General features: G+C 36.5%; 1 protein-coding gene across 2 annotated transcripts in view; it reads left to right on the plus strand.

The window, feature by feature from the left end:
• Positions 1 to 601: 601 nt before the first annotated feature.
• Positions 602 to 24,948, plus strand: part of LOC306847117 (enhancer of filamentation 1-like) — a 35,089-nt gene continuing 10,742 nt past the window's right edge. The window contains exons 1-2 of one of the 2 annotated variants that reach the window (XM_079380902.1): positions 602 to 631; positions 17,741 to 18,133. In XM_079380902.1, coding sequence (XP_079237028.1) covers positions 17,747 to 18,133 — 387 coding nt within the window. In that variant the 5' untranslated portion in view covers positions 602 to 631; positions 17,741 to 17,746. Of the gene's footprint in view, positions 632 to 2,406; positions 2,548 to 17,740; positions 18,134 to 24,948 lie in introns of those variants that run through there. The other variant, XM_079380901.1, reaches the window with a different exon arrangement.

The following is a 24,948-nucleotide window of genomic DNA, read 5'->3' on the forward strand; positions in this document are numbered from 1 at the left end:
TACTTCAGGAAGTAAGAAAACAATAGGAAAATTAAGCCAAATTCCAGACATTTTAGGCAACTAAGAAATCCTGGCAAGGACAAGTGCAGGAAAAAAAGGATGTATATACTTCTACACTTGCCAAATATCTCTACAGTAAAATAATACTAGCTGCTATTTTAATATCTCATTTTCAACTTTAACTTTTGTTTGGAATGTTAATACAAAATTAGATTGTTTTCCATGCAAAACAACTTTTTTTTTTATTTTATTTACAAACTGGATGCAACTTGCCCTAATAAACATGCAACATGAGGCCATATGACATAGCAACTGAAATGTTCACAGCCTTTCAGTAAATTAACTGAAACTGAAACTAAATACAACAAAAGTGGAATAAAAGAGAAATTGGTTGTGCATTTGTAGTGGAGTATCCAACGTTCATGTTCTGCATGTTTTTTAAGCCAGTAATCATAACTGCATTGCTTCAAAGCATGTGCATGCACTGCAAGCTCAAACTCACATAAACAGGCAGTCGCACCCCGGCCTACTGCTAGATCAGGCCATCCAGGGCGTTTCCTCTCACCTCTTTGCCATCATCTTTTCTTTACTGTCAAGAGCTCTCTTAAACACACTGACACTCAGCCTACTGGTGAGTACATTACCATTTTTATTATGTGAATTACCTGTTTTGTGTATAATGTTGTGTGAGGTGTGTATGAATCTTTCTGGAAGCAGAGCATCTTTCATTAATTTGATTTCAGATGTACATATACCAAAAACAGCACATTTCATTTAAGTAAAAAATCTATCTTTCAGACATCTCCTAGTTGTTTTAACTAAAGTGGTTTGTTAGAACCCACTCAAAAAAGTCAGCATAGAAGGATTGTTTAGACATCAGAGTTGTAAAATCTGAAATATTATTCATATAGATATTAATATAAATAAAATCTGCATCATTATCATTTCCCACAACGTAGATGTTTCTCAACGTAGATGTTTCATTATCATTTCCCACAACGTAGATGCAAACTTTGATTTAAATTTAAGATTGATATGAAACATGTACAGTGAGACCTTAAATATATTTACAGCTTATATTTTAAATATACATTGGTGTCTTCTGACAAATGAGCAAGAAAACAAGCTACACTGTTCATGGCTTATGATCAACCTCAATGCATTTCACAACAGGAAACCACAATGTGTTCGTAGTTCAACTCTTAATTTTTTGTCTTTTAAATGACATGACAAATTAAAAAGCAGCAAAAACAAAATGTTCTTAAGTAAGAATTTAAACAAAAATGTAATGTAGAACCATGTTAGTATTTATGATTGTGATTAAATTCAAGAATGACTGGAAAAAATAAACCTAAATCCTTCTTGCATCAATCCCGGCCACATCCACATTTAAATCATCATCTTGGAGCTTATGTAAGACTAGTCTCATTAGTGCCTGTGGTCATGGTGGTACAGTCACCACTCATGTAATGCCTGCCTACAGTGATGCAGAAAAGGGATGACTTAAAGTTTGACAAATAAACCAATTAAAGCTGCTTGACATCAAGGGCTAAAAGATCATGATCAAAATCCCACATTAAGGTAACCTCAGGCAATAAACTTGTATCCATTACTTCAGGTCAAGCTATTTTTCACGAATGCCATGTATAATCCAAATCACATCAATCAACATGGCTCCTACAATCATGGGAAACCTGGAAATACCAGGAAATTAAACGTTTTTATATAAGATTAAAAAAAAATGCATACATTTATACAAAAAAAAAATAATCGACCACTAATTTTAATTGAATTAAACTTTGTTTAAAACATAAATATTACGGGAATTCTAATATAAATATATGTTTATGTCTGATATAGGCCTATTTAATTGGCAAAATAATTGCTCTTGTTATCTATTTTTAAAAATCTTCATCCAGCAATCATAAACGACTAGAGGAAAAATCATACAAAACGTATGGAAACCTTGACTCTAGGGGTTTGAAGTAAATTCACTTACAATGTGGCTCAAAATGAATCATGAAGTGTTTATCAAATAAGTTGTTTACAAACTGAAAAACAAAAGCCTAGATGCGTGTTGGTCAAAGTGTGCACGTGTCTAATCATCATTCAGTATACCCCTTCCTTAATATCTAAGACAGTGAGCTCATATTCTATCATCTGTGTTATTTCCGAGGAAATATCGACGCCGTCTTTTATGGTTTATGACAAGTTTTCACTCTGAATTCCGCAGCGTCTAGTCCGCTGACATCACGATCCACGAGTGGAGCGTCCCGCGACCGCTGACCAATGAGCGTGCGATATGCAAATGAGCTCGCGCAGGTTCGCAGAGTAGTGCGCGCTCCTCCAGCTCTCGCTCAGATTAACTACAGACCCTCGAGCGCGCAGGACCGCTTTATCGTTATCACTCCGTTCCTGCAAAATGGGCAAAATGCGCGTCTAGCCTCGTTTAAACGCTAAAGAAGAGTTTCTTCTGACGTTGAACACGGATTTAGTTTCTTACTGGAGTTACTGAAGAGCGAAGGACGCGCAAAGATGAAGTACAAAGTAAGTGACTCTCCATTCATGCGCGCTATTTCCGTAAACTAACTTACATCAGAACTCATCTGTTTACTAGAGTAAAACGTGTAGAATTTACATGTTTATCAAACTTAGAAGGGATTTCTATAACATTTTGAAATGAAAGCGCAACTGTTCTTCAACTGTGACAGACAGATAGATAGATAGATAGATAGATAGATAGATAGATAGATAGATAGATAGATAGATAGATAGATAGACAGACAATATGCAAAGAGGTATAAATTGTATAATGTGCATTATACTACCTTTATTTCTATGTGCCATTATTGTGTGAATGTTTATTATACAGAGTCAAATTCTGTAAATTCATTGGAGGATGTGCTTAAGCATCCTTCCCTTTTAGAACCAATGCTATTTCACTAGTTAAATACTCCTTAACTTGACAACCGGCTGGCTCCAGCTCTGAGCAGCAGTAATTTGTGTGCGTAACCAACCATTCATTTATTGCATGGCTGGTATGATCCAAAAGCAAAGTGCAAGTCATTTATTACAACCACCGTGACACAAAAGCACTCTTTGAGCTCTATTGTAGCGAGACTTGTAATAAATGATGTGATTTACACTCTGCATTTTTAACTCAAGTTACTCGGAGCCACTTGAGGATATATGGGGCCATTCATTAGCCCTGGCTCCAGCCCCTTTTCCAATTTGAGCCTCACTGCGATTGTATAATGTGATGTTTTAAAGCAAACAGCATGCATTTTGTTCAGAGTAACAGGGTTGCTGTTATACTGTGTTCCTGGTGGAGACAGAAAATAAAACCTCTCCAGGATTTTATGTGCATGTCCATGTTTGATTTGTGCATAGATTGCCCTTTACACTGCTGGGACTGAGGGTGGTTTCATAGACGTCATTCGAAAATGATGAATAGACTCATTAATGATATCTATATCTTTAGACTTGTATTTATTTGATTGTTATTAACATCCAGTATTAAAGGAATCATTCCCCTAGAAAATTTTTGTTACTAAAATTTGATTTGATAGTTCTTTGTGTGACATAAAGGCTGAAAATGTGGCTTTAGAAAACTTGGAATATAGAGTCTTATCGCACTTTAATGATACTTTTATGGTGCTTATTTAATCATTTTATAGTTTGACAGCGTCAGACCCCATTCACTTTTATTATAGCCTAAAAAAATTGACTTTTTAAGCAAAATTATCTTTTAAGCAGACAGTGACTTTAGCTGTCATCCTTTCAAAAGTTTTCCCAGCTGATTTTGGGGCACTCAAAAGTATGCCTAAACTTTGGCCAAATCTGTACTTCCAATCCAAGTGCACACGGCGTGGGGGCAGCTTTTCATTCAGGAGAAACTTGGCTCTTGTGTGCGATTCCTTCTCCATTTGCATAGTCTTTGAGGCTTTCAGCCCTTTGGGAAGATTTGCTTCCTACTTTGGTAGGAGGATCGAGTGACTTCCTGAATGGAATGCTTTTGTCTGCTTCACACTATCTGGGGAATGTGGAGTTCTTGGCAAGACACGGACTGTTAGCGCATATTAGACTGTTTGGATTCCTCTACAGTATGGCAATGAGCCTCTGTTGAGATCTCTCTCAAATATGCTAAACATAGCTGTATTTATTTGATTTATTTGCAAAAATAATGTAATAATGTGAAATCTAAATAAATTAAAATACATATTTTCCATTTTAATACATTTAAAAATTTCAGAAGGTATTACTTCCGTTTTCAGTGTCACATGATCCTTCAGAAATCCTTCAATCCTATGCTGATTTGGAGCTCAGGAAACATTTCTTATTGTCAATGTTGAAAACTAATTTGCTTAATTTTTGTGGAAAATGTGATACATTTTTTGCAGGTACTTTATTGGAAAAAAAAACACATTAATTAATAAATATGTATTAAAAATGCATGCTAATATAAAGTCATTCTAGAAAAACATTATGCATTTATTCCCTTTGATTTTGGAGTGAAATATGACCTATATTTGTCTTGGCAGTTTTTGTGAGGTTCACCCCGTAACTTCAGAGGAAGTTACATCAAAACAGATCCAATTTCCTTTTATCTCCTGTTGCATAGAGAGATCCTTTGTTTTGCTGGCATTTTTGAAACTTTTAAAGCATCTTTGCCTCCGAGACTGGTTTACTTTGTGGAGGTAGGACTTTTACCGCAGGGTATTAGAGGATCAGGGCTGCAGGGCTGAACCGGTCATGCTGTTGTTGTTTCTGACGCAGAACAACTGATGTTCATCACCCTGAGTGACACACATGCTGTTCTCGGTTCACGGTCTGATAACTAATCTGCCAAACACAACAGAGTGGACAGGCAGCTGACGGAATAACTAAGGCCATACTTCCTCAGTTTAACCTGTTTACTTCCACAAGTGCTCTTAAAAACCAAAGGTTTCTCAACTGATTCTTTTGGGGTATCAAGGAAGCCCCTCACACAGTCCATGAGGTGAAGTACTGTTGTTAGTTAAACATTAAGTTCTCACCAGAGCCAGTTTTCCACCTTTGGAGCAATGAAGATACTAAACAGACCTCATCTTTCAGTCACGTGGTCCACATCTTGATGTCATGCATCACAAAGGTCAGTCAGAACCCAGGCCTGTCAACGTCAGTTATGTTTTCCAGCAGGTGCGCAGGTGTGAGAAGATACATAAGACACAAATAATCCTCAAACAAGCAGACATGTATGGCCTCTTATTAGATTTCAGAGCTCATGTAGCCTGTTTTTAACAGATACGGGGATCTGGGATCAGTTTGAGACTGTTACGCCATAGATTTTCCTTCAGGAGCACATCGAAATGAGAGCTGACCCCTCCTTCTAAACACCCAGCCACACTCAAACGTCTGTACCCTGCGTTCCTGCTTTCTTTTCACTCTTATGTAACTGTGGCACAAATAGCCTGACAGGCACAAAGAACTGATTAGGTGAAGTAAACGTTCTGGGATTTTGTTTTTTTCTCTTTTCTGTCTAGGCTGTAATCCAAGTCGAGGGTTTTGTTTGGAAATGTACATTGTTCTCAATGTGTCTGAGGGGAAGAAATAGGGGGTTGCCCCACTGAAATGAAAAGAAATGGGAAATACAAGGTAGAGAAAGGGTAAACGGTGATTTTGTGGTTTATTTTTGTGTGTTAGAAAGATAAAATTGTAGTTACCATCAATGATTCCAATAGCATATCTCTCTCATTCCTAGATTAAACAGAGTTCAATTTAGCTTAAGTCTCCTGATTCTCAGAATTTAAAATGACCCAATCATACATGGTAACTTAATTTAAAATAATAATAATAATAATAAAATAAAAAGGTAATTGCGACTTTTATCTTTCAATTTTTTTTATTTTTCTTTCACAATTGAAAGAGTTTATATGGGAATTTTCTTCTCAGAATTGTTTATATTTTTCATGATTCTGTTTATATTAGAATTTATACCTGGCAATTCTGAGTTTATATCTCAACATTCTGACATTGTTTCCTAAGAATTGTGAGTTAATATCTTATAATTCGGACGTTTTTCTTGCAATATGTTTATACCTCACAATTTTTTTTTCTCAAAATTGCAAGAAAACAATCAGAATTGTGAGATATAAACTTGCGATTGTGAGTGAACTTGCAATTTTATGTATTTTTTATTCAAATTGCGGAAATATGCTTTCATATGCATCACATCTAGTGTTTCGGAAACATTTGCCAAAATCGCCAATCAAAAGTGAGAGTTCTTGATATGAACTCGATGTGAAACATTTTTAATCAGATTTGTACAGAAGACATAATTATATAGATAACCTAATTATCTAAACCATGCAATCCATATTAATTTTATAGCTCTTTACTCTTACTATCAGCAAAAATCTTGTTTGCATTATTTCTCTTGAATTATAGTCAACGATGAGACAAGGTTGATAATGTAGCTGAGAACTCAAACTCAATGAAGAGCAATAACGTTTATCTTTAGGTGTCTGGGAAGTTATTAAATGTAAAAGAAATCACTGAAAGGTCTTTCAATTTAAAATCACTTCTTGTTTCCCTCTATAGGAGAACATTGGAGTATGAAGACTTTTGTGCGAGTGAATATATATTCATATGTCTATATATTCATGTGTTTGGTCTGTGTGTGTGTGTGTAGGCCACATCGGGGTGGTATTGTGCATAAAGAACACTTCTCAGCAGGCATTCCACATTCTCCAGGGTGAGAACAAGGGCTATTCAGAGAGTAGGTCTCGACCAGCGCTCCACAGCACAGTTCTGCCCTGCTTGAAAGACATGGACAAAGAAAAGAGATGATTCTGAAGGAGCCGAGAGCCCTCCTGCATATACAGACATGGGGGGTTGTAAAGATGCATCGAATAAGAAACTGTGAACCTTTCAGAACCGTAACCCGCATAGTTGTTAAAGAGCACACATCCCCCAATATTCAGATTAATCCTCAACCCTTATGTGAGATTCAAAAGTTTATTCTTCAAGCCTGGATTTTGTGGTTATATTCATGCATCAATGCATGAACACACAAATCTTCAGAATTCAGATCATCACTCTTCCAAAATTGCAGACAAACTAAGAAAGCCAAGAGTTTATTTGCCTCCAGTGAAAGGTAAACTAGATTAGATCGATCCATTTGAAATACTAAGGAGGATAGGTTAACTTTTGTGGTGATTTAGAGCGATTATCAACAGTCAAAAGGTGGGATGGCAAATTGTCAGATAAGAGGAACTTTAACAGCTGCAAACATATATGTGATAGTGTGGGACTGTTTCCCTTGAACTTTGTGACTTTTCTTTACTTGTAGTCATCACTATTTAAAGACTGACCTTTTTCTTCTAACTTCTGCTGTTGGCATAATTGGAAAATTTTGAATGGATTTGTCATTCATTGTTAATTTTCAGTGTTTCATTTCGTCAATTTGTTTTACATTATTTTATTTTTTGTGATTTATTTATTTGTATTTAATAATAGCTGGAAAACAAGAAAAAATATCTATTTATATTTTTGGCCTTTTTAAATATTTTCATAAGATCTTTTGTCATCCGTATATATATATATATATATATATATACATACACACACACACAGTCACTCACACACATCATAAACTACACTTCTCTTTTAAACCATTTTTAAAATGTAATTTTTTTAGGTTTGTGGGCTCACTGAATAAATAACAGGTAGGGTTGTGACGGTGAGGAAATTTTCCCACCGGTTAATCGACGTGTGACAACACCGGTAATACCGGTATTACCGTGGTGGTAGTGGGGTCGTTTGAGTTTTCCCTCTTTTCCTCGAATTTGCGGCAATTCGGCATCAAACAGTTGTTTGTTTTTAGTTTGTTTGAGTTTTCCCACTTTCCTTTGTTTGTAAAAGCACCGTGCGCATTTTACTTTCACTTTGGGGAGAAATCACACAGTTTAAATAAAATAAAAACTATCAAAGTAGCAAATACTGTGGAACCAAATAAATGAGAAACGAATGTTAAAAAAAACCTTCCAATATCACTTTAGATAAATGGCAGGTCAACAGGCTTTTCAAAATCCAAAATAATTTTTTAAACAGGCGCTTTTACATTTCGTTTTGAAATTCTTCTGCCATCGTCTTGTCTGTCTCACCTCACTCTTCTGTCAGTCACCTCGGCTCACTCTCCTCACGTGTTCAATGAAATCTGATCTGTGATGCGCGACTGTCGTTCGCTCGATGTGTTGCATTGAGCAGCCGTGTTCAGTTTTAATTGTAGTGTCTGTTCTCTAACTGAACTAAATGATTTTTATTACTATTAAAAAAAAATCTAAATTACGGTGAGGGACGGTGCCGCGGTGGGCAAGTGAAGTAACCGGTGTTGTGGCTTAACACCGGTATCACCGCCAACACCGTCTATCGCAGCAAGCCTAATAACAGGTGCTGTTTTTCTAGTGTTAGTCTGGTGACACACAGCGGTTTCTGAGGACATATGTTTTTCTGCTTCATGTCAGAGCAAAACAGGCTTGTCCTATTTACCCAAAATCCTTTGAAAGTAATTTACAGCAAGCTCATGCACTGCTTATCCGTGCCGGACCACTATAGACATTGAGATGACATTTCCCGCTCTTGAAGGGCCGCCCCTGCTGTGGCATCATGAATCTATCACACATCCAAGTCGCTAGCTGGTTTGGGGGGGAATTATGTCTTAAAGTATCTCCCACAGGATGAATGAACCCGATTACCTGATACACGTGTCCAGTCTACCCTATGCAACTACCCTCTCAACAAAATCCATGTCAGCCATTTTGCAATGAGACTGGAGCCTCCTGGCAGAAGCAACTCCCATGACGCGAATTCGCATCTGTTGTGAAGCGAATTTCACGTGCGAATGTATGGAAAGCCAAATGGTTCAGAATTCGCCTGCTTTTCACCACCGTATCAATATTAAAACGCCGTTTTCATAACGCCGCCAGGCGTTAAATAAGCTCCGTTAGGCGATAAGTTAACGGCAGACGCCACCACGCATTAAAATAACGCCGCTTGTTTTCAGTAATGATGCTGAAAGTTTGCCAGTTTTTGGCCACCACGAGCCTTATTTTCTCCATGCCTACAGCATTTGAACACCAAAACTAACCGTTGATGTGTGCAAATGCTCAGAAACGCTAGTGTGGTTTAAAGGTGTTAAAGGAAAAGCCTGCGCTGTATGATTAGAGTCTTTGAGGTTGCCATGTTGGCTGGGCTGTGTTTGTTAGGTGGTTGGTGAGCGGGGTTTTTTTGCTGGTGTTGCAAGTCACGTTGACGGCTTTTAGTGTGGGCTAGTGATGGGTCGTTCTTGAACGATTCGTTCATTTTGAACGAATCTTTAATGTGACTCGAGAAGAACGAGTCGTCTCGGGGAGTGATTCGTTCAGTCGCGCATGCGCATTGCACAGCATTCTCGGGTTTGAGTCGTTCGTTCATCACGTGACAGCCCCATACGCTTAACCAATGCAGCCTGAGCCGGAAAGAGAATTGATTAGGTCTTCTATATCGAGTCTCGGGTTTGAGTCGTTCGTTCATCACGTGACAGCCCCATACGCTTAACCAATGCAGCCTGAGCCGGAAAGAGAATTGATTAGGTCTTCTATATCGAGTCTCGGGTTTGAGTCGTTCGTTCATCACGTGACAGCCCCGTACGCTTAACCAATGCAGCCTGAGCCGGAAAGAGAATTGATTAGGTCTTCTATATCGAGACCTCGGGTTTGAGTCGTTCGTTCTTTTGTCACGTGACGTGACAGTTTTGGACAGAGAAATTAGTTAATTTACAACCTTCCTTACAAACGGGTGCATAGTCATTATTATTATTATTAGAATTATTAGTATTATTATTTACTCTTACAGTTATGTGATGCTTTTCTGGTCTCAAATTATTGCTTTTAATTTCTGTCACATGGTTCTTTTCCATAAAAAAAGATAATAACGAGTTGGTTAACCTCTTCTTGCACTACACATATATCTGCACAGTTTTGTTTTATTTAACTGGTTTGCACTCTATCTATTCTGCCATGTGCCTTATGCCACTTTATCTCTTTCTTTATTTTTCTACAAACGTCCTCATTTGTATAGTTGTATGTGCATATGTTTAAACTGTATTTATCTGTATTTGAACGTCTACTGTCAGTGTCTTAAATGTTAACTGTATGCACCAAGGGTCTGAGAGTAACACAATTTCAGTTCTCTGTATGTATGTACTGTACATGTGAAAGAATTGACAATAAAGCAGACTTGACTTGTTATGCTTTGTTTTTATTTTTTTAGTCTAATCTTCATAAAATACAATACCTTGTTGTATTTATGTCTTTTGAGTTAACCCTTTAGATTGGACTATAGTGTTACTTACTATACTTTTGTAACATATGACACTTTAGACATTAACACTCGGTACACACTCCTGAATTGTTTTTTATTGTTTATTTTTGTGCCAGAAAAAGCTATAGCAAAGAAGATAACTATTCCAAAATGAATTTAAACTATTTAAATAAAAAATACAAGAAAATTAAAATATACTAAAGCCACAGAGCCTTAAAAACCTAAAACAAAATACTGCACAACAAGCTAGGCCTTTTTTAAATAAATAAAAAATAAATAAGCTTTAAAATAACACTGTGGCTATATTTTAGAACATGCTTTAAGGCATGTTTGCATTAAAAAAAATGAACAGACCATTTTTATTTCTAGGAAAATGCTTATTACACATATTTTGATAATTTTATGATAATTCTTAAATATGATCCAACATACAAAAAATACAGTTTTACTTTATGGTAGCCTATTTGATATGTACTGATCCGGCAAGTGGTCACGTGACAAAAGAACGAACGACTCAAACCCGAGACTCCATATAGAAGAACTAATCATTTCTCTTTCCGGCTCAGGCTGCATTGGTTAAGCGTATGGGGCTGTCACGTGATGAACGAACGACTCAAACCCGAGACTCGATATACAAGAACTAATCATTTCTCTTTCCGGCTCAGGCTGCATTGGTTAAGCGTATGGGGCTGTCACGTGATGAACGAACGACTCAAACCCGAGACTCGATATACAAGAACTAATCAATTCTCTTTCCGGCTCAGGCTGCATTGGTTAAGCGTACGGGGCTGTCACGTGATGAACGAACGACTCAAACCCGAGACTCGATATAGAAGAACTAATCAATTCTCTTTCCGGCTCAGGCTGCATTGGTTAAGCGTACGGGGCTGTCACGTGATGAACGAACGACTCAAATCCGAACACTTGTCAGATAAGAGGTGGTGCGCAAATCATAGACTAAAGACCCAGGTAAACAATTAAGTAATATTTTCTGTTTCTTATAGCATAGTTTTGTATTGTTTGTAGTGTGATAAACGTTTGCATAAGTAGTAGATGTGTTTGGAAAGTAACACATAACATTTGAATTATATTTTGCTAAAATGAACGAAATGAACGAAATGACTCGAAAAAAGATTCGTTCATTTTGCTGAACGAGACTCAAAGGTCCGAGTCGGTAAAATGATCCGAACTTCCCATCACTAGTGTGGGCGATCACTGATTTGCAGTGCTGAGGAAAAGGGAGGGATAACTATTACTAACATCACACCACCACTGAAATGAGACAACACTTTTCTTGTGTCTCCTTCCAGCCTTTTATTGATTGGTCAAATGCAAAGTGAAGCATGGCACGACCACTATAAAGTAGTCAAAATATGTGTCACTATGAAATCAGCCCCCCTGGTGGGAGTTTCCAGAGTGTCAGCGTTCAAACCACCAGATTTATGCTATATGAAAAATGAAAAATGTGTTATGTAAAACTTTCTGAAAAGATCCCCAATGTCTTTGATGCATGTTTTAGCTTCTAGCTGTTCATGTGTAACGTACTGTACATTAGAGAGCATTGATCAAGCACTCCGTTGCGTTTTGGCTTGGGGCATGAAATTATCGATCACGTTTCGCTGCTATTATTGTCATCGCCTGTTTGCTGAAGGCGGTTTAATTGCAAGTAAACTCACGTGCAACAATCTTTTCTGCCAAAGCATGACGTATTGCATTAAGGTGTCAAGACAGATGAACTTGCTCAAGAATTATCTAAAGTAAACACAACCGTTCCTAGCCAGTCCCTCAAACGTCCTGTTCATTCGACAGAGCCAAACTCTCGTTCATTCAGCACTACGGCCAAGTTGAGTCATCAGGTCTGTATTAGAGTCATTATGGTAATTATCTTCTATATTTACTCGAGTGAAATGAGGGTAAAAGGTCCTGGTTCACCAGTCCTACCCACACCACCCTCCCTCCAGGGGAACGTTAAAGTGAGCTGGCCTTAATTCTCACACCACTCCATTTCACTGGAGGAACACACCACTTTTCGCAAGGTAGGGGGTTTGCTTATTGGCTGAGACTATTTAATGATCTTTGTTTGCACAGTGCTTTTTTGCACCCTGAGGGTTTATATTTGTGCAGTGTTTTGGTGACTTTGGCAGCGCTGTTGGGGGAATTTTTCACTAGTGTGTTTTGACGTGCTCATTTACTTACATAATCAGCCTTGATGATTTTACTGGGGCAAAGCCAAAAACCACCCAATGAGAGTGTACTTAAGAAGTAAGGAGTCTCTACTGTGCGTAAGTAATTTTTGTTGCACAATGGTGTCAAGCTCCACACCATTGTGTATTCCTCAACATACAGGGTTTACTATACAAACACAAACTGTCTAGCCACAAAAAAGATATATATATATTTAGGACTGGATGAGCCATGAATTTTCAAAAAGTCTCTAAACATAGAGATGATGTAAAGGCGTTGGATACCAGGTGTTGATACCAAATAAAATTTGCAAAAATTTGGCCAAATTAAATTCGACTTGCACTTGTTTTCATCCAAATTAAAATGTAAGCATTCAGTGTTTTAAGATGTAAATGTAAATAATGATGAAATTTAAGAATATATATGTATTACAATGTGTATGTCTCACTTGCTCATCAATATAACATATAACATTAATGATATAAAATTAAGCATTATATCGGCCATCTTGCTCATTGTATATGTATCATTGGTAGAGTCTGAATTTCTTTATCCTGAACCAATGTTATATTAGTATCACTGTAATACTATTATAGTTGTTATTAATCATTTGAATCTTTTATTTTTCAGTTTTCATTTGAAATTTTAGTCAGTTGTATTTTTGTTGTTAATTTTTATTATGATTTTTTTAGTTTATGGTTCTAGTTTTAACTATTAACTATAATAACCCTTTCCTGAATTTGTGGTCAACATTGTAAATTCGAAGTGTTGCACCAATTGGCACCACTTAGACAACTACAGTGAGAACCATTTGCTGGGCAAATGTGGACACATCTGGTTCTTTCCGTGTAAAACACCACTGTTTTATAAGATGGCCAAATCGTTCATGAGACCATGAAATACCCTACATCGTGTAGCTTCACACCTCAATAACATACCACTTTCAGGAAGTTGTTTCAACATTGAAGTGTTGGGGCTTCCCAGACCATCAGGAAAGGTCATGTCTAACACTTGTGTGTAGAGGGACAAGAATACACCACTGATTAGACAACTTTATGATGCTCTGCATCCAAAGAGGCTAACATTAGCATTACCATGACATACAGATACACACCTGTGGTTTATATGCATGCACTGAACAAATGTTTGAAAAACTTAAACCTTAAAAAAATCAAATCAAAGTTACCCGTACTGCAATGACTTGTCTCTGTTTCTTTAAGTCTGTTGCATCCAGTGAGATTAAAGATTGTGTTATCACAATAAAGGACTGGAATTTATTTTGGATGTACTGTAGATAACATATTTTCTGCCGAAGTCATCTCTAAAGTCTAAGGTAGTTGATGGCAGAGGTGGGGGGACTCGAGTCTGACTCGAGTCGCAAATTTAAGGACTTGTGACTTGCTTGACTAAATAATAATAATAAGTTACATTTTATATAGCGCTTTTCTGGGTACTCAAAGCGCTTTACATGGAGGGGGGGGGGGGGTCTCCTCATCCACCACCAATGTGCAGCATCCACCTGGATGATGCGACGGCAGCCATATTGCACCAGAACGCCCACCACACACCAGCTTATTGGTGGAGGGGAGACAGAGTGATGAAGCCAATCAGTGTTTGGGGATGATTAGGAGGCCATGATGGTCAGAGGCCAATGGGCAAATTTGGCCAGGATGCCGGGGTAACACCCTTACTCTTTTTCGAAGGACATCCTGGGATTTTTAATGACCACAGGGAGTCAGGACCTCGGTTTAACATCTCATCCGAAAGACGGTGCAACCTCTGGTTGATGGCTAGTTTAGGGTGGTCTTACAGATCAGGATTCGTTGGAAGATGCACGTCAACTGTTTGTGAAATGTAGTACTTCTTCTAAAAGTGTTGCACTGTAATTGTAGCGAAGCAAATTTCTTCTTTTTGCACGGAAACTTTGCACAAGAGGAAACATGTATTGCCATGATAGTGAATGCTTTGAATGGAATATTTCCAGATCAGTTCTGCTTACAGACTTCACTTTGCTTGTGTGTGTGTGTGTGTGTGTGTGTGTGGAGGTGAGAGTACCAAAAATGGCTTAAATGATTCATTTGCTTTATCTACACACTATTACATACATTTTTGACACTTTTCTTCTTCTTAGTATTAATCTTCTGAGTAAAAACTACTTAGTGATGTTTGCTAAGGCTGTTAATAGCATGGCTCATACTAAGCATTAGGGCTTTTTCAAAGTGTTATTATGCAATTTCATGACGTTCAATGAATCACCAGTTTTAACTTTGGACACTCTATAACTAAACTTGGAAATAAAATGAAGTGGTTAAGTGATTCGACTTAAGATTTTCTCATGCCTTGCTTGATTCTCTGCCTTGTTTCCTATTCAATGAATTGTTTTTGTATTATTTTTGAGCAAATAAGCCCTAAACAGGCTGAATGGTCGGAGATGAACACAAAACGCTCCTATTAGACAATGATGACTCTAAAGGTCATGTTCTTAGGCTCACTGTATTAGCATGTCGTGGTTTTCTCAGCGGGAGTTGTTGTCATGCCCTAATGCGGGTGACCAAGGCCATGAATGTGAAACAATAGCCATGCGACCAGACGCCCAATCACAGATAATGATGCTGCTCAAACAGGAAGGTTCACGTGGGAACTGGTTTACTTAGCATTGTGGGAAAGCAGACGAAGGCATACAAAGTCAGCTAAGACAGAACTCAAGGAAAAGCTGATAGACACACTGTTCAAAGTGAAGATAATGTTTGTAGGACCGTTTGTGTTTGGTCCATGGGAGCATTAGTGATAGACTGATATGTTGGCCAAGATAAAGCCATATCGGTCAACCACTAAATTACATCCCAAATTACCTTAGAACTGAATTTTTACATTTCCAAATAAAGGCATCTTGTTAGAATTTGAATCTGAGTGGAACTGAATCTTAAAAATCTAGCTGTAATCAATAGCTGTCCTAAATATTTACAGTGGTGCTGTATGATTGCCATTTTCATGGGACTTCAAAATGATATTAACCATGTAAAGCCTGACATATGAAATAATAGTCAGGAAAAAAATGAAATTAACTGTTTATTGAACCTTTAGACAAATTATTTTAAAAAGTGTTGTAGAAATGAGTGCATCAAATATGGTACAGTATGCTTCAGTACCTTTTTTTTTTTTTACAGTATAATATTTATATTCTAGCTTCATCTTCTTGCCTGTACAAAATATACATCATCAATAAGGTGTTTACTGAATTTCGCCTTTTAATATCTGTATTTTACTACATTATTACTTGATGCAATTTGCGTAAAAATAACTGGCGGTCAGTGGAGCAAAGCTTCGTTTTGCCCGCCAGGTGGGCATTCCTATAAGGGTGTGACATCACATGAAAACTATCAATTGAGCCTTCAGCTCGTCTGTATTGTTGAATCGACTGTTTCTCATCTTTCTCTTGAACATATCCCATAGATTCCATATGGGGTTCAGGTCAGGCGAGCTGGCTGACCAATAAAGCACAGTAATATCATGGTCAGCAAACCACTTGGAAGTGGTTTTGGCACTGTGGGCAGGTGCTAAAGTCCTGCTGGAAAAGGAAATCAGCATCTCCATAAAGCTTGTCAGCAGATGGAAGCATAAAGTGCTCCAAAATCTCCTGGTAGATGGCTGCATTGACTTTGGACTTGATAAAACACAATGGACAAACACCAGCAGACGTCACGGCACCCCAAATCATCACTGACTTCACACTGGACTTCAGGCAGCTTGGATTCTGTGCCTCTCCACTCTTCCTCCAGACTCCAGACCATGATTTCCAAATGAAATGCAAAATTTACTTTTATCTGAAAAGAGGACTTTGGACCACTGAGCAACAGTCCAGTTCTTTTTCTCTTTAGCCCAGGTAAGATGCTTCTGACATTGTCTCTGGTTCAGAAGTGGCTTGGTAGCCCTTTTCCTGAAGACGTCTGAGTGTGGTGACTCTTGATGCACTGACTCCAGCTTCAGTTCACTCCTTGTGAAGCTCTCACAAGTGTTTGAATCAGCTTTGCTTGACATTATTCTCAAGCTTGCGGTCATCCCTGTTGCTTGTGCACCTCTTCCTACCCAATTTCTTCCTTCCAGTCAAATTTGCATTTAATATGCTTTGATACAGCACTCCTTGAACAGCCACACCTTTCAGTAATGACCCTCTGTGACCTTCTCTTTGTGGAGGGTGTCAATGATTGTCTTCTGGACCAATGCCAAGTCAGCAGTCATCCCCGTTATTGTGGTTCCAAAGAACAAGAGATACCCAGAATTTACACTGTGGGGATGGTCATTTATTGAAACTCAAATATAAATATTCTAATGTTTTGAGATACTGATTTTTGACTTTCATTAGCTGTAAGCTCTAATCATCAAAATTAAAACAAAAAAACTTTTGAAATGTTTTACTTTACATGTATTGAATCTAGAATATATGAAAGTTAAAATTTTGAAATAAGAACTTTCAAGATATGCAATTTTTTTATGCACCTGCATATATATATATAATAATTTATTTATTAATATTTTAAATACTTTTCTTTCCTAATTTGTAGGTAGCTAAGTAGCTTTTAGGCAAAATACAATTCAAACCCACTAGACCTGTGGAATATTGTTTTCTAAAAGTTTATGAAATAAATGGAATGGACTGGCACAATATTTAACTAAATTCCGCCAGCAGGGTTCTTTTTTTCCCCCCTCAAAGTGGTTTCTAAATGATTGACAGAAAAATGGTTTTCCAGCATGGCCCTTCAGAGAAATATGTTTTGGCTATCGAATCGGCAAGTGGATTTTATGATTATTTTCCTAGTCCGATGTGGGTCGACTCAGCCAGACGTTCAGTTTGAGTTTGAGTTATTATTGAGACGCAGTGGATGAAATGGCTTCTTTTGAAGGGAACTCCCAGCAGGCTACCGAACTACATGGATAGTGTTACACGGATGTTTTTTAGACATCTAATTGTGATATTGCAGGGAACCGCTTTATATTACAGCCCACAAGAACCCGCTGAACAAGTCCAAAAATCACTGTATTTAATCACATAATATGCCTAGATCATGCCTCAATGATTGTGATAATACTGAACATGAATATGATACTTGAGTTGGCTAGCGGTTAGGGTGAGCATTTTCTTATGTAAAATCTGGAATGTTAAGTGCCTTAATGAGTGCAACAGCATCATAAATTATTGTACCTTCATTCTTTGCAGAATCTAATGGCTAAAGCGCTTTACGACAATGTCCCGGAATCTCCAGAAGAGCTGGCTTTCCGGAAAGGTGACATCCTGACTGTCATCGAGCAGAACACTGGCGGTCTGGAGGGATGGTGGCTCTGTTCGCTCCACGGCCGTCAGGGCATCGCACCCGGCAACCGCCTCAAACTGCTTATCGGACCAATGTTTGAAGGACAGACGCCTGCATCCCCCTCCCCTCCACAGGGTCACGCTCTCCAGCAGAGGCCGCTCACACCTCAGGGTGTGTACCAGGTGCCGCCGTCCCACCAGAGCCCACAGGGACAGGGCATCTACCAGATCCCTCCTTCTAAAGACGTGTACCAGGTTCCGCAGAGAAGCGCACTGAAAGCTGATGGGACTCCTAGCAAGGTAAACTGAACTACAGCAAAGATGTTTACCTTGTGCTTTATGATAACACTTGTGGCATGTGTTGTCAAGTTCAAACGTTCATCTAGTGTATGATTGTGCAACACGCTTTTGCGCTTGCATTTTTTACTCTTACAAAGAAGTACTGTGGTAAAGTATTGGAAACACCATGGCGTTTTTATATGAATCACTAGTCAAAAGTTAGGACACAACTACTTTTTCTACTCATTTTCCACATTTTAGAACACTTGAAATAATCAAAATGATGAAATAAAACAAATGAAAGTATATAGGGATTCCAGGTTTACACTCTTTGGACATTAAATCAACTTACAGAAGTGCATCTTGGGATGTTTTTAAAGATTAAATTCAAATATTACTTTACTTTTGGATTATTATTTAAGAAATACATAAAAGGCACAATGTGTACAGTATTTGTCTGCATAATATTTAGGCATAAACTCAAAATATTTTTTTGAGATCATAAGAAACAAACTGAGTGAATTGTGTCCACACATTTAACTGGTAATGTAGAGACCATGGTAATTCATGATTATCATATTCATAAATGTGGTACTTGAAAAGGATATTAAGCTATTGCCATTATGAATAGCCTTCCAAAAACTAAGGTACTTTTTCACTTACTAGTTTTAATTGTGTTTGACAGGTAACAGGTGAATAGTGTATAATAATAAATAATACAATTAATAATAATTAAATGTAAAAATATCTAATATATAATTCTATATAATTATGCATTCTATAAATTTAAATATAATTTTATATATTATATAAGAAATAATAATACTAGCTATTTACAGTGGATGGTTAACCCATAAACCAGTTTTATAGTCCAGATTAAAAGCGTCTCCATGCCCAGCCAAAAACCATTCTGGATCGAAGTTGTGTGCACACCCTGCCCTGCCCTCCACCGCAGTGATGAGGCTTTATGTTTAAGGGCTTTGTAATGGTCCTGTCGATGCATCGGGCTGCACCGGTGCACTCTGAATAGGAAAACCACAGCATGAATGGAAAAATAAATAGAGGAGATCCAGCTACTGAACATGCTGAGAAAGCATACAAAATGAAGTGGATGTCAGCAGGACGAACGGGATTTCTGTGTCGTTCTTGAAAACTCTCACCTTATTTCTTTGAAGCACATCTATGGCAATTCTCCTCCCTCTTTTATAGACACATCATAATGCATGATGGTCCAAAAACAATTCATATTTGAGAAATACTGTGATATGATAAACATTTAACTTTTCATATTGCCATGGAACTTATATTATATTATGGCTTTAGTTTTATTTACTAAAATTTATGCAAATTAAAAATAGATTTAATAAAAATTGTATTTATTTTTATTTTTATTATTTATTTCATACTGTACAACATTGTTTCAAATATTTATTTTTTATTAAAATATTACATTTGATTTTGAAGAACTGCAGTATGATAAACAATTCTGAATATAATTTCATATTGTGGATGATAACTGAAGATGAATATTAGATGCAGACACTGTAGACATATCTTGTGTTCATAAGCACTAGATGAAAACATCACTCAGGCAAACTCATAACACTAACATCTGCTTCTGACATTAAGTGTTTAGAGGGTTACTAGTCTCTGAGATCAGGTGTTGATGTTAAGGTTTGGTCTGTCCATCTCAAATGACCTTGATATGGACGATCATGGACATAGGGCTGTCTTGTCTTCAGCAAGGTTTGTCTGGCTGTTTTGTTTGGCGGTGTTCAGAGTGATGGCACGCCTTGTTTGTTGTTTTCGTGAGGTTGGCATAACAGTTGGCCGGCTCCAGTAAGAGTGAAGTAAGAGGGTGTTCCCAGCAAATCTGCAAATGCAATGTTCAGTTGACGTACTTCTGACATAAAGTGTGGCATAGAAAGGTGTGGCATAGCGGAAAGTGCAACAAAAACAACCGTTTCCTTCCTGCTCTCACTTCCTGTGCTGAAAAATAAAAGTGATCCCCTTTTTAGATCTATCGCTGAAAATGGTGACGCGATTTTGATCAGATTAGTGTGCAGTTTAGATTTTCCATGGTGATTGTTCTTCATTGCTGCATCTGTGTGCATGCTTGCTTGCAGTGTGGCGATGCACATCCTGACCTTCACAACTTGGCCAAATCAAATGTTTTAGGAAGTACAAAAACTTGTAGAAGTTCAAGAACAAACGAAGCTTGTCATGTGACAACCAACCAATTACGTTTAATTGACATTATGTCTACAAGTTTAAGACTAGTAAAAACACTTAATCTTTGAACACCAACTTCTTTACATAATTGTGATTGACTATGTTAAAAATAGCAACAGTTTCAGTTAGGTCAACTCACACAGTATTTCTGTTAAAAATGCCATTTTATTAACGTCAATAAATATTTAATGAGCACATGTACAGATAAAATTACCCCTGTGCTGAAAACCCTTGATTTTGATTAGATAGCCGATCTAAAATGACCTTTTAAAAGTTTTGTGTAAATCTCTCTTATGATATATTATCACCAAATCTTGTTCTTAATCTTTTTGTTAACTTGTTTTATTTTAATTAGCACAGGTTTTTTTTTATTTCTTTTTAGGACTGATTGATTGTAGACCTCATTGATTTGAGCTTATGCCCTTCAGTTTATGAGAAAAAAACAGCAAAAATATTATTTGTGGATAATTTTGGCAATATTACTGAGGTGCATAAGTTCTGATCAATGAGGCCTATTATCAGTCAGTTCCAAAAGCAATACAAAACCTGTGATAACTGAAAGACAACTAAATTGAATCCATTATTTGGTAATGATATAACAAGGAATTTAAAAAAAGGGAAATATTAAATGTTTATCATGCTGCAGTTCTTTAAAATTAAATATTTAAATTAAAAAAATATATTTTAAACAATGTTATATAGTATAAATGTAAAATAATAACAAATATAATTATATGTAATTTTTATCAAATATATATTTACAAAAATCATTCAAATTTATGAGCAAAGTTAGTAGTCCAGTGCGACATAATTAACTAGCATTGTCTGAAAAAATAAAATGTTTTTTTTTCCCTGTCATCAACAAAAAGTAGCACATGGATCCATTTTGGCTTTTTTAGACTTGCCAAGCAACTAATATCTAAGGACCTGAACTGCTCCGAGTTTTCGTCTTGTAATTATGGCCGTTCTGAAACAACATGAACACAGTGTTTCTTACTATAGGCCTAATTCTAGAACATAAAGTTCTTGAATGTTTCATTTGAATCCAGAAAGTGTCTATTTGTGCTGTAGTGCAGTTATGCTCGTGGATGATGTGTTTGTTGCTGGCACAGAGCAGGATTTGGGCATATAATGACACACTGTAAGGTTTGGTTGCTGGAGTCTGGCTCTGTCGAGGAGGGCGGCTCTGTCCCTGCCTGACCTTAAGAGTACAGTGATCTAAAGCTGCTCACAGTTGCACTATTCATGCCAGCCAGAGCCTGGCTCGAGCGAGGGCTGTCTCTGAGATTTACACAACCACACAATGTCCTTCACAGAGCCGGGACTTATGGGTAGAGATGAGATCTCTCGTCCCATTGGTGCCCGAGTCTGGTTGACACCACAAATTGACGTTGTTTGTGAAGTAAAGCAGTTTTTGTGACTTCATACACGCCTTTCCAGAAAATTCTGAGCTTTGACGTTTCCAGACTTGAGAGCAACGTTGTTTGTAGGCATTTTTAGGATTAACGTTTCTTCATGAGTCACATCATAAATCATCATTTTTTGCCCACTCTATGGCCCGAGGCTGTTATCGCCACTAACCAGGTATTGTTCTCCTCCTTCCGTCTTGTTTGAGACGGCTAAGCCAGACGTTTTTGTTTGTACACCTCAGTCTCCAGGAGATATCGTAAAGATTTGTTGGAAGCGTAGGCAGATCACATGCCACCACACCCTTCTGTGGAAAAGTTAGCAAAGTAGTAGAGCATTGTTTGTGTGACTCACACTTGCTAGTAGCAACTACATTTGACATCCTCATTTCTACTATGCATTATCTATTTAAAAATACATTTATACATTTATAATTTTATAATATTTAATACAAAATATTACAAATATTGTTTTGTCTAAATATTTATATTTATTAAAAATATGACTAATATATATTTAAAACTTAATTGCATTGGTTCAAATATAATATAAAATAGGCTAATATAATGTAATATAATATTTTTTTATTTAATAATAATGTAATTTTACATTGTATATGCACACACAGATATAAACTTATATTTTATTTTATAAATGTTATATTTAATTGTATTTAAATGTAAATATTCACATATAAATATAGTTATATTTTATTTAGAAAATTATTTAAATAATGTTAAATAATGCTAAAATTAATAAATGTAATATTTAGATATGCATTATATGTATATATATATATATATATATATGTGTGTGTGTGTGTGTGTTTAAACATAAATATATTCACACATATACACTTATATTTTATTTAAAAAATGATTTTAAATAAACAAATGAATAAATGTAATATTTAAATATGCATATTATATGATTTTGTATATATTAATATTACAATTATATATTACAATTATATTGAATTGTAATTAAAAGTAAATATTCATGTTATTTTTAAATAAATTAAATGTAATATTTAAATATGCATTTAATTTTTTAAGCTGTGTAATTTATTTGTATACATTTGTACAAACACATTAAATTATATATATAAAAAAAAAAGTAATTTTAGATATAGATTAGGTGTGAAGTTGTTCGGCCTGTTTTTAGTTTGGATTTGTCACAAGCCCCTGTGATCTGACCCAGAAGAGATGTCATGACCCCTTTAGTGTGAGACACATGGCTGTGTTTTCCCTCTGCAGAGATAACAGGAAATGCTCAGCGGAGAGGTAACTTATTTCCCCATGCTCACTGGACCTTTTCAGCACAATTCATTCCAGTTTACCTCCTCGTCTTCCTTATTTCAAGTCAAAAATCCTGTTTTTGCTGCCGCCCAGTTGTTATTAATCAAACACAAACTGTTGAAATCAGGGTCACTGCATAATTGATGCATATAATTAAAATAATCACCCCAAGCCCGTCGTCTCAATGCGCATCTATAAATCACGGGGTGTGTTTGAATGATTCCATTGGATGTAAAATAATTATGGTACTTTGCATTAGGCTAATACTGCTAAATTGGTAGGAAGTCTTTGTGCTTTTCGGTTTTATGGCCGTCATGTGGGAGATCCCTGAGGGTTTGACATTTAATTGCCTTCGTTGATGAGTTCGACTTATTAATAGGATGGAGCTTTTTCTGTCACAGGAACAGAACAGATGTAAAGGGACTGGAGAGAGAGAGACACAGCAGATCAAGATGGAAGATTACAGATGATTCTAGAGATTTGTTTTTTATTCTTTTTATCCAGATGATCAACCAAATGATTTTTCAGCTCTATTTACTTGTCAAACGTGACTCAGAGCTGCTCAGTGAAGTCATTGTTTACTCAAACAGCTTTCGCCTAAATGCTGCATACCGAAAACTGAGGCTGGTGAGAAAACACGCTTATGTCATGCTGCTTTTTCAGCGCTGTTATTCTCCAAGGACAAAAAAAGAGGCTTCTGCAGCAATTAGGTCGGTCTCAGGTTCAAATGTGATCCGGTCTTAGTCATGCACTCCCAGCCAGGGTGTAACGGAATACAGGGAAGGAGTCACCTGAGCGGGAGAGAATGTTTGCCTAGAGGTCACAGTTCACACCTCACACTGCCACACATTTACTCATTTCCGATTAGACGCTCCAGGTGGCAGAGGATTGATCTGGGTAATATAGGATAGATTTATATCTTATCATATTTGCGGAAAATTAATAGAGCATATAATAAATGTTAAATAATGTTAAAATGTAATATAATACATTAAGTAAATTATAATATGTGACCCTGGATCACAAAACCAATCTTAAGTCGCTGGGGTATATTTATAGCAATAGCCAAAAATACATTGTATGGGTCAAAATGATTGATTTTTCTTTTATGCCAAAAAGCATTTAGACAATCAATAAAGATCATGTTCCATGAAGATATTTAGTAAATTTCCTACTGTAAATATATCCAAACTTAATTTGATTAGTAATACACATTGCTAAGAACTTCATTTGGACAACTTTAAAGGCGATTTTCTCAGTATTTAGATTTTTTTTTAGCAACTTCAGATTCCAGATTTTCAAATAGTTGTCCTATGCTAACAAACCATACATCAATGGAAAGCTTATTCATTCAGCTTTCAGATGATGTATAATTTCGAAAAATTGACCCTTATGACTGGTTCTGTAGTCCAGGGTCACATATAATATAATATAATATAATATAATATAATATAATATAATATGATATGATATAATATAATCTACAATATATATGAAACCAGACTAATATATATCAAAATATATCAAGATTATAATATATTGTATATTTAATAATAATATATACTATATATATATATATATATATATATATATATATATATATGTATATGTGTGTGTGTGTGTGTATATTTATATCTTTTTATAATTTATATCAAGATTATAATATAGATTTATTAATTATCCCCGAATACTGTAATTAGGTAAGGGGGAATATCCTGAACATGCAAGTGTGAGATTTATCAGACCACTGCTGTGTCCCGTTCTCCATTTATTCCCACTTTATTTTCCCAGGATTTCTGGGAATTTATGACTGGTGATTTATGACTGATGGGAACAAGCTGAGAGATCTGGGTAATTGGTGAACTATGCTGAACCTGGAGTTCCAGAATGCTGATTTAT

The sequence above is a fragment of the Barbus barbus genome, assembly GCF_936440315.1.
Source record: "Barbus barbus genome assembly, chromosome: 27".
In the NCBI taxonomy this organism is placed as follows: Eukaryota; Metazoa; Chordata; class Actinopteri; order Cypriniformes; family Cyprinidae; genus Barbus; species Barbus barbus.